We start from the raw sequence: 10,224 nt of genomic DNA, 5'->3' as shown, positions 1-10,224 counted from the left end.
GGCATCAAAATGAATTTTTCACAAATGTGGTGGCCAGTTTAAGGAGGAGAAATAGATTAGTTGTTGCTAAAAAATGTGAGGGGCAGGAAGGGAGTGGAGGTGGGTAAGGGCAACAATGGAACTGGTGAGTCCACCAGTTTCATTGGCCTGCTGTGCTGACCTGTATTTGATTAACAAATTAGGCATTTGTTTTGAAGTTAGTAAAGGAAAATCAGGGCGAAATGCACTCACTTGAAATCATGAGATGCCACGTGCCATAAATAGACAACTGCTATGACCTCACTAAGATAAAAATCAGCTGTCATAAAGTGGTCACCCCCTATTCCTGCCTGTTGAGGGATGTGGTTGACTGATCATGCACAAAGCAAGTTGCTCTAGCCCAGCTCACACGGACACATACACATGCACATATACAAAAAAGCCACTCGGACCTTACTGCCTGGCCTGTGTGTACAAACTCAAAAGAAGTATTTAGATCCTATCAGAGCTCAGTGAGCACAGACTGTAAGGAAATCTCAGGGGTGAGTGGGTTAAGCAAATTTTTCCACCACGTGCACAACAGTACTTTATTTTGTGAACAGTGGACGACACTCCCTCTGGGACACAGTGGAGGGTGAAATAGGATACAATTCCTCTAACTTTTCAGTTCACGCACGCTTACAGACACACAAAGACTTAGATACAAATGCATTAAGAATACCTAAATAGAAAATCAAGTTTTGCTGCATTTAAATGAAGTAATGTGGCCAGATTATGATAATAAATGTATTATTTTTGCACTGTGTGCTTCTATCAGGGCTAATATACTGTGGGAAGATACAATGCAATTTGAAACTACTGGCTGTTTTTACTGTGATTGCAAGACTAAATATATTTGCCTACAAAAAATGGCACTTGCAGAATTACTGAACCATAGATGCCTTTTGTTTGTTGTCAATTTAGTGCTTAGATTATATCCTCTTCATTTAGTATCAAGCCAATGAAATGTAGTCAGTCATTCAGATTGAAGTCACTTGTAAAATATATAACCTTTCCAGTTCATGTGTGTAGCGAAGCACATTAATGACTGTACAAATAGAGACCAATGTGCCCTGCAGCAGATGTCTGGTACTCAGTTCAATCATGCTTGTAATGATGTTGCATTGATTCAGTGCTGTAACAGGCTAATGAAGAGTCTATAAAAACCATTATGCCAATCAATTAAATGTCACTGAGGAAACAGAATCATTTTAATTCTTTTCAGTGATTTATTAGGTGCAATTTCTTGCTATCTGGGATGGGTGGTGGTGATGAATAAGGCATCTACTTCTAAAAAAAGTGTGTGAGGTGGCATTCAGATGCTTGAAAGGGTCGGTGATGCTTTGTGGCATTCTCTGTATTCTGTGCTCTCTGAAAGTGCCATGAAGGTGAGGATGAAAAAGGCACTAGTAAGACAGATAGTGAGACAGTGGCACTAAAGATGTCAGACTCTCATTAAAGATGCAGCATGGCTTACTTCCATTCCTCACATCTCTGAGAGAGAAATAGAGCATAAGCTTCATGCTGTGACCAGCAATCTGCAGACATCTGACCACTCCCAAATGGAAGGGCAACAGAAAATAACATAGTAAATGTCAGTGTTTTATATGTATTTAAAATCTTATAGACTTGCACGTCTTATGCTATGATTAACTCGTTACAATTTACTCATTAAAATGCCCCTTTGAGTTTTTTTCTTATCCAACATAATGTTTACTTGATTCTTTCTTAATTATTATAGTAAAGTTGCATGCAAGAAAAAAAAGGAAGAGGGGCCTCTTTTTTATATAAGTCTTAACATAAATGTTTATTATTGTTATTTCTTACTATACGACCATGATTCATATGTACATACAGTACAGCATACACCTTTTTTCAACTCAGTGCACAACATATTTTATTTAAAATGCTTCCTTAGTTTGAAGTTTTTTTTTTTTAAATCTTCATCAACCTTCTCAACATTCATTTATCCACACTTCCTCCCTCTAGAGATGTCAAGTTAAGGCATGTCGCTAATGACCACCCTCCACACGTCCCGCTGTTCCACCAAGACAGAGAGGTGAAAATAAGAGACTGAAGACTATAATCTCTCAAACAGGCGGTTGAGGGCTCCAATCTTGGGGGTTTAACCCCCTGTAAGTCCCTTAAATCCCCAGTTTAGAGGGCCAGGACTGATGGGCTAAAGCCCCCACAGACTGTGTACTAACTGCTGGTCTCAGACACAGAGAGAGAGAGAGGACAAATGAAGAATCTCCTCTATAACTACTGTAGCATCTTCATCCTTTCACAAAGTCGAAGGACTGAGCTGACTTAACTGGTATCAGATGCATCACAGTTTTTGTCATGACCATGATTTGGTCAAAATTAGGTTTGTAGTTACGGTGTACATACTAGAACATATTGTTCCTCTGTAATCAACAGCTGATATTGTTTATCATGTCTTATGAGATGACTGTGGGAATGACATACACGTTTGTACAGAAAACTTGGGGGTAAACGGAACTGAATGTTATCTGAATGAGGATAAGTTGGGTGATTGGCGCCATCTGCTGTAAAAATTCATCATCACTTCGCGTCGGAACCATTAATACATATTGACTAATAACAACAGAAATCCATTCTTTACCTTTTCACACTTCTTCACAAATCTTTCTGTAGAAAGAAACACAGTTCACTATATGTTTCTAAACAAAAGAAAAAAAAACTGAGAGAGAGAGGGCAAATGTGTGTGTATTTGTGTGTGAATGCAATAGCTTATCCCTAATAGGGAAATATTCAGCACTCACCTTTCTTCTTGTATGGCGGTCATTAAATTAGCTTGGCAACACCTGTAGCTGTAATAAAGTATTTATGGTATATATGACAAGCCCTTGTTTGCTGACAATCACAGCAGTCATAGCCGCCAGCTTCTCCAGATGACGGCAGGTTCTCCCAGAGCTTTTCCCCCACCTGTTTTGTTATTAGACTGCTACTTGCCAGCATATTTGCAAAAGCTTAGCTAGCTACAGGCAGTATTTATTAGCTAGCTTGCACAGGTGTTATTTAAAGTGTCTGAGCAGTTTAATAGTATTATTTCTGAGACTTAGCTAATGATTAGAGCCTTTTGCCTGTCTTAAACTATCATAAGTTTAGAAAAGGATACATGAGCCTAGGCTTAAAAATGTTTTCATATTGCACATATTTTGGTATATTTAAAAAAAAATAAACATGTCCTAACCATCACTGTATTTCAGAAATTCAGAATGTAGAATTTTAATTTTGCATCTAGTAGTTGTTTCAATTTACTCCTGATGACTCTGAGCAAGGCTCAGACATCTGAGAACAAAGGCAGAACCAAAACTGCTAAACGTCTTTATAAAATGCAGTGTATTTCATACCAGAACTTCACTTCAAGCAATTTCATAGGGATGCATTATTCACGATTCATTCAGTCTTCTTGAATGTGTAGATAATACATATTGAAACCTGAAGGCTAGTTAAAAATGCCTTTCATTAGGTGAGTATGGCCAAGAGACATGCAGCTACAGCTATAGCTAAACCTACTGCGTTTTTCTCAGTGCCCCCTTCAATCAGAATGACCTATTATTACAAGCAAACAAAAAAATGCAAAAAAAGATAGATGTGCAAAAAACGTTTACAGTGTTACGTACCTAGTATATGTGCTGTGTCTTTTGCAGATATAATAGTCAGGGAAAATGTAATCATGTAAAATTATGGTAACGTGAAACTAGAATCCATAATGTTAGTCGGGCAAAACATGACCTTTGAATCAATAATTCTCCTAACAGCATACATAATACATGCAGCCTTCTACTCTGTTTTACTAGATGATGCTTCACACAACAATGAGCGAGTGCTGCTTGTGTTTATGAACTAGACAAGAAGGAAATGGTACCAGTGCAGCATCAATTGGCCCATCCTATATTGTCTGAATTTTTTCCTAACTGGGGATCAAATAAGTCCTTCATCCAGTTGTTCAGTTCAGAACAAGTGAATTGAATGGAGCACATTCTAATCATGGACGTCAGAATCACACCCATATTCAGGCCAACAGTCAGATATCAATGATTAAAAATAAATACAATTACTGGTCACTTTATTAGGTACACCTTGCAGGCATGCTTCCTGCTGAAGCAGCAATGATAAAATTGGTACAATGCGGTCAGAAAGGAATGGACATACTCAGGCAGGCTGTGCCATTTAAAAGATGATCAGCTGGCAGAGTACTAAGGTGACCGAAAGTATGTCAAGGAAATATCCCCCACACCACTACACCACCACCACCATTCCGAACCATTCATACAAGCCAAGGTGGATCCATGCTTTCATATTGTTTACACCAGAATCTGACCCTGCAGCAGAAACTGAGACTCATCAGACCAGACCACCAACCGATCTTATATTTTTCAGCACTGGTGAGGCCATTCAAACTCATTTTTAACCTCAGCAGGTTGTTTTGATCATGTGTACATGTCTAAATGCATTATGTTCCTGCCATGTGATTGGCTGATTAGATATTTGCATTAATGTGCAGTTGAACAGGTGTACCTAATAAAGTGTCTGGTGAAAAATAAATAAGTACATAAATAAACCAAGGAAACCTCGGGAACTGCTTATATAAAACATTGTCTATGCTGAGATGGTGTAGTCAGATCTTACCTAGTTTAAAAGTAGGAACTCACAAATACAATTGTAGGTACTGAAACAAAATTGGGGGTTTGTTTGAGCTCCTTTGACCTAAAACATGCTAGCATTTGGAGAGTTGACATTCTATACTCAAGAAAACATCTGCTGATGTGAACAATACTTTGTAAAAAATGATGTAGAAGACATGTCAAGAATTTTCATTTCATGTAAAGTTTTACATTTATTTACATTCATGTAAAACTTTACAGAAATTTTCTAAGGACCTTTCTGAGGACCTATCACTTTAAAGTTTCTGCTAGACTTTAGAGATAGGCCCTCAGAAAAAAAAATTATCTGAAAATGGAGTTGATTTAGCTGAGAGGCTGCTCTCCTTGGAAAAACTCAACTATATGGTCACAACCTGGATCATGACACACAGACTAAATATAAAAAGTACATATAGAATGCCTTATAACAATCGATAGAAATTCCTTACCAGTGGGAGCAGGTATCCTATGTAACACACGTACAGTATGATATAGGGAATTTGTGTATTGTTGAGTGATCTGTGAACGATGCCCAGCAACCATGGCAAATGCACTCTATACAGGTGCTCCCATTGGACTGTTCCTGAGGTGTCATAGTCATCACCTTTTAAGCTTTTGTTTAGTTTGCTGACTTTATAGGTCTGGTTTACAAAGTCAAGCCATCAGCTAGCAACTGTTTGTTTGACCTCAAGTTTTGAGCTGCTCTGAAAATGGTAACATTTACACTGTGGCTATATACGGTAATCCAAAAAAGTAAGTACACCCCATGGAAACTATTGGCTTTAAAATATCAGCAGATGTCATCATTAAAGAAAAGGTTGCATTTGACAATGAGCTACCTTCGGCTCCACCCTTGCTTACACTGCAGCATTTTTGATTTAGCTGAATTTTACACATCCCCAGAGGCATTTGTGTCTCCTCTCAGGTTCAAACTAGGGAGCTTTTGCTTGTTAGGCAAATGTGTAAACCACTACATTATGGAGCCACACAGTTGTCTGTTAGAACTTCACCTTTCAGGCAGATGGTTTCCCTTGTTTTCAGAGCACTAAGCGCCTGTAACTAAACATTTTCGCCAGAAGATGGCGCCAATGTAAATTAAACAAGTCAAGCTCTATCCCAGCGCTCCTTAATGCAGGTAGAATCAATTGTCAGCCAATTGCTATACTTTAAAACTTAACAGAGTGTCTGGTTTTACGCCTACCTTTACGCCCACATGCAATACTCGTTTAATGTTTCTTAATAGATCAGAGTGTGCTGGTGAAAGGTCAATATAGCCTACATATTATCCCGAGTACTGATAAAGTTAGAGCACTGATAGCAACTGTCATCTCAAACATTTAATTCTAAGAACTTAGAATGTCATAAAGACAGAGACGCGTCAGTTTCCTATAGGAGTATTGTAGTGAGTTTCAGTAAGGGCACTTAGCTGAAGTAAACGGCAAGGGAGGGGAAAGTGCGCAAGGCTTTGGAAATAGGCATGCATGCAGTCGACCACTGCAAAGTGTTAAACGCGGGACAGACAGGGTTTAGCCCACACCACTCTTCCTCTGTCCAAGAGAAGTCCCAGAATCTCTACTGTGAGACGGTCACAGTCATCAATAATGTGAAAACCAGACGGAAAGGTTTGTCAGATGTTTAAACCGATCGTCGCTTCATTATACACACGTGCCGTCTTTTTTCAACATTGTCACACAGTTTACAGTCAGGTTACAGTACGCTATCCACGAGGATACCTGGAGTGAGATGCGGCAATGTCCCGAGGAATATGCCCACGCGTAAACTCTGTCGGATGCTTTTGGATTTTGTCGCTGCTCACATTTGTCGTGAAAGTGATCGACGTGGGCGCGTACAGCTGTCATGAAGTGAGGACCGTTTTCCAGCTGCACCAGATCGGGCCGCTGAACCGTGTACCGGAGACACCTGTCACAGGTGAGCAAGTGGGTTTGGCACCTATAGCGAGGAGCATTTTGGCTGAAGCGCACTATAAGCATCATATATCTTGCCAGAAGCACAGCTTTTTGTCTTAAAACACAGCCAAATCACGACAACAAAGCAAACACCATGCTGTGAAATCAACTAAACCTTTAGCTTTAATGAACGTCCTTTCCTGAAATCGATTACATGTTTTTATAAAACGCACGCGTGTCTCATAAAAGTTCAATAAAGTGACGGCAGCTAGCAGGTTTATTGCTATTTGACTTTACTTATCTTATTTTTAACATACTGGTCATGATAGTTGGAGGAAACTTTAATATTTTTTTTGACCACAGCATGTGTATATAATAATTTGATGGGATTTGGTGTCCAGTTTCCCAAAAATGAGTTTCTAAACAGTGTGAGATTCTGCCAAATCTGAAATGAGCTTAACGTAAGTGAAATGTGTCTGAACTTGTTTGTAAGTTCCATAAGTGTGTAAATCAATTATCTGTCTGTCATTGTGCAATCTTGAGCATGTTTTCTTCCCAGAACATATCTCTCAGTTTTTATGTAAACGTTTAAGCTATTCTTATAAGTCTGAGTCCTGTCTCATATTAATTTTCTCTATAATTTGCAGGTCCACAAGTCATCCAGCTGAGACAGGGTTTTTGAGCTACAGCACATCTAGTGTGATGCAAATAGTCTCATATAATGAGAACAGTGGAAACAGTGATTGATTTGAAATCTCCGGACTCATTTGCCGTTATTACAGAGCAACACACATTAGTCTTAAAGCCTGTGTGCACATGGACTTAGAAGCAGCATTTTCTATGAATAATTTCTCTATGTAGCAACAGCAGTTTTCTGTGCCTTTGCTAACATGATTCTTAATTTTGTCCAGTGTTAAACGTTTCTCTGAGCAGTGCTTGAAAGCAGTTTTAAATGTCTTAAAGGTTTTATGGTCTGTGCTTTCCTCCTGCACACTGAAAAAAAAAAAGTTATTTTATGAGGTAAACACTGGTTCAAAATCTGTTTTTTGGAGACATTTATAGGCAAGTTTAGAAGGTAATCCAGCTATGGTAATTTTGCTTAGTGTGAAACTTTGTCACTATTAATCAAGGATGGTATTTATTTTAAGTTAAGCCAGTTTAGTTGCCATACACACTCAGGGCCACTTTATTAGGTATGTCTTGCTAGTACTGTTTTGGACTCCCTTTCACTTCAGAACTGCTTAATTCTTCAGAGCATAGATTCACCAAGGTGCTGGAAGCATTCCTCAGACATTTTCTTTCACATTGATATGACAACATCACACAGTTGCTGCAGATGTTTTGGCTGCACATTCATAATGAAAAAAGAAAAAAGCTTTGTGACATGGTGTGTTAACCTGATGGTCATAAAGGGCTGGATGTGGGTCAGTAACGCTCAACTGATACTAAGGGCTCCAACGTGTGCCAAGAAAACATCCCTCACACCATTACACCACCACCACCAGTCTGAATTGTTGAAACAAGGCAGGATGGATCCATGCTTTCACCTTGCTTATGCCAAATTCTGACCCTACCATCTGAATGCCGCAGCAGAAATTGGGACTCAGAGCAGGCAGCGTTTTTCCAATCTACTATTATCCAATTTTGTTGAGACTGTGTGAATTGTAGCCTCAGTTTCCTGTTCTTAGCTGACAGGAGTGGCACCTGATGTGGTCTTCCACTGCTGGAGCCCATCTGCTTCAAGGTTCGATATGTGGTATGTTCAGAGATGCTCGTCTATACCTTGATTGTAACAAGTGGTTATTTGAGTTATTGCTGCCTTCCTATCAGCTCAAAGCAGTCTGGCCATTCTCCTCTGACCTCTGGCATCAACAAGGCATTTTCACCAGAGACCTGTCACTTACTGGATATTTTTTTCTTTTTCAGACCATTCTCTGTAAATCCTAGAGATGGTTGTGTGGAATTGTGCAATGATGAAGACTCCTCATGACAGCTCTTGACCAGTCTTAAGTCCATCTAAGGCCTCATGAGTCACTGTCATTCTAAGACACTGCAAATTTATGAAATTACTGGTAATAGTATGTGATACTATTAGTATTACAGCACTGTTATTATTCATAAAATAGTTGTAATACATGTCTGCTGCAGGTTGCATCTTTATCTTGTCATTTCAAAAATCGATATGTTCTGTGCCTGGACTTTGGCATAAGACATCTGTATATTGCTGCAGACCAGAATGCTCACTGCAGTGCTCACATGCAGGCTGATTTCAGCTTAAGTATCACCCAGTTTGAGTCTGCATGCTGTAACTGGGAGAAGAGCAACTGATAGCTGAGTGGTAAACATACCAAGAGGTGCATCCAAACCACTTGATATGTTTGTTTAGCAGGGTGTCACTATTAGCAACAGAGAATATTCCTTTGCAAGCAGTAGTTAGCTCTTAATGACAACGGAAGGACCTTCCAAGCATGTCAGCAGCCTGGAACAAGACTTCTGTGACAAATGTTTGCACACTCAGCTGCTCAAAGAAGCTATATAAATACCTCATTCTGCCACGTCAGCATAAAAAGACAGTTATACAGTAAAATGTGATGTATGAAATGGTCTTTCTTTTTAACTGTAAGATTTTTATTTTTAAGGCACAGTTATGTCTATAGGAATGACATGTTTGCAGAATGAGGCAGTTATAACTCCTTAGTCTGGACTATAAGTTAAAAAAACATATTTTTTTTGTATTTTTCCTTGAGTGAGTATTTTGGGTTTGTTGCAATCTTGTTTTCAAAGTGCTCACCATTGGAAGGGTTTGTTAGAGTGTGAGAGTTGGTGTATATGTGTGTATGTGTACACAATTATGCTACTCTGCTTCAGTTCTCAGATCAAACGCCAACAAAAGCAACTCTTGAAATTTGAAGTGGCAGGACTTCAGTGCTTTTCACAGTCTGATATTTGTGTTAGGATACAGTGCCACATTTCATGTGTGGTGAACTGATTTCTCACAAAGTGGCAGGAGTGTGGCAGCCAGGTATCCGGCCAATTGGATGATCCTGTTTCAAATAAATACACTCTACAGTATACATATTTTATGCAGAATTTTTGTCTTTACTTCTTGTATACAAAGAAAGCACAAGTGCATTAAGTAGTGATTGTGCTTTACTGTTTTCATGTTCATTGTTGTGGTGTAAAAAGTGCTCAGATTCTTTAATTGTGAAAATAAACATTCATAAATGAAGCAATAGCTCTGTGTAAAACATAGGAAACATGAAGAACCACCTCCATTAATCAAGGAAACTTTAGTAGATTCCTAATGTGTTAAAATTTATTTTGTGCCAATATGGCATTGTATTACCAAACTATTTGCTTTCCTGACAATATTTATCCCCCTGGCTACAATTTACAGTGTAAAGGGTGACTGTCTCAATGCCAGATTCATCATCAAGGGAACTCTGATAATCAGTGACATGAAGTTGCTTATCCTTCTGATTTATGGCCACTTAGGTGCAGTGGTGGAGAGCCAAACACTCCATACTGTGATTACTATGGCGTGCTGATATAGCCCTTTTGGAGATAGATTGCTTGGAAAGCAGACAGCAAGAAGTGCTACTCCCAGACACATAACTTGATGAATT

General features: G+C 38.9%; 1 protein-coding gene across 2 annotated transcripts in view; it reads left to right on the top strand.

Annotated features, from left to right (window-relative positions):
• The first annotated feature begins 6,227 nt into the window (after window positions 1-6,227).
• Window positions 6,228-10,224, top strand: part of LOC115795301 (glypican-5-like) — a 107,319-nt gene continuing 103,322 nt past the window's right edge. For both annotated transcript variants that reach the window (XM_030751119.1, XM_030751118.1), the window contains exon 1: window positions 6,228-6,620. In XM_030751119.1, the coding sequence (XP_030606979.1) occupies window positions 6,443-6,620 (178 nt within the window). In that variant the 5' untranslated portion in view covers window positions 6,228-6,442. The remainder of the gene's footprint in view (window positions 6,621-10,224) is intronic.

The sequence above is a fragment of the Archocentrus centrarchus genome, chromosome 17 (assembly GCF_007364275.1).
Source record: "Archocentrus centrarchus isolate MPI-CPG fArcCen1 chromosome 17, fArcCen1, whole genome shotgun sequence".
Lineage (NCBI taxonomy): Eukaryota > Metazoa > Chordata > Actinopteri > Cichliformes > Cichlidae > Archocentrus > Archocentrus centrarchus.
The sequence above is the reverse complement of the archived record's forward strand: the minus strand, read 5'-3'. Positions and strand labels throughout refer to the sequence as shown.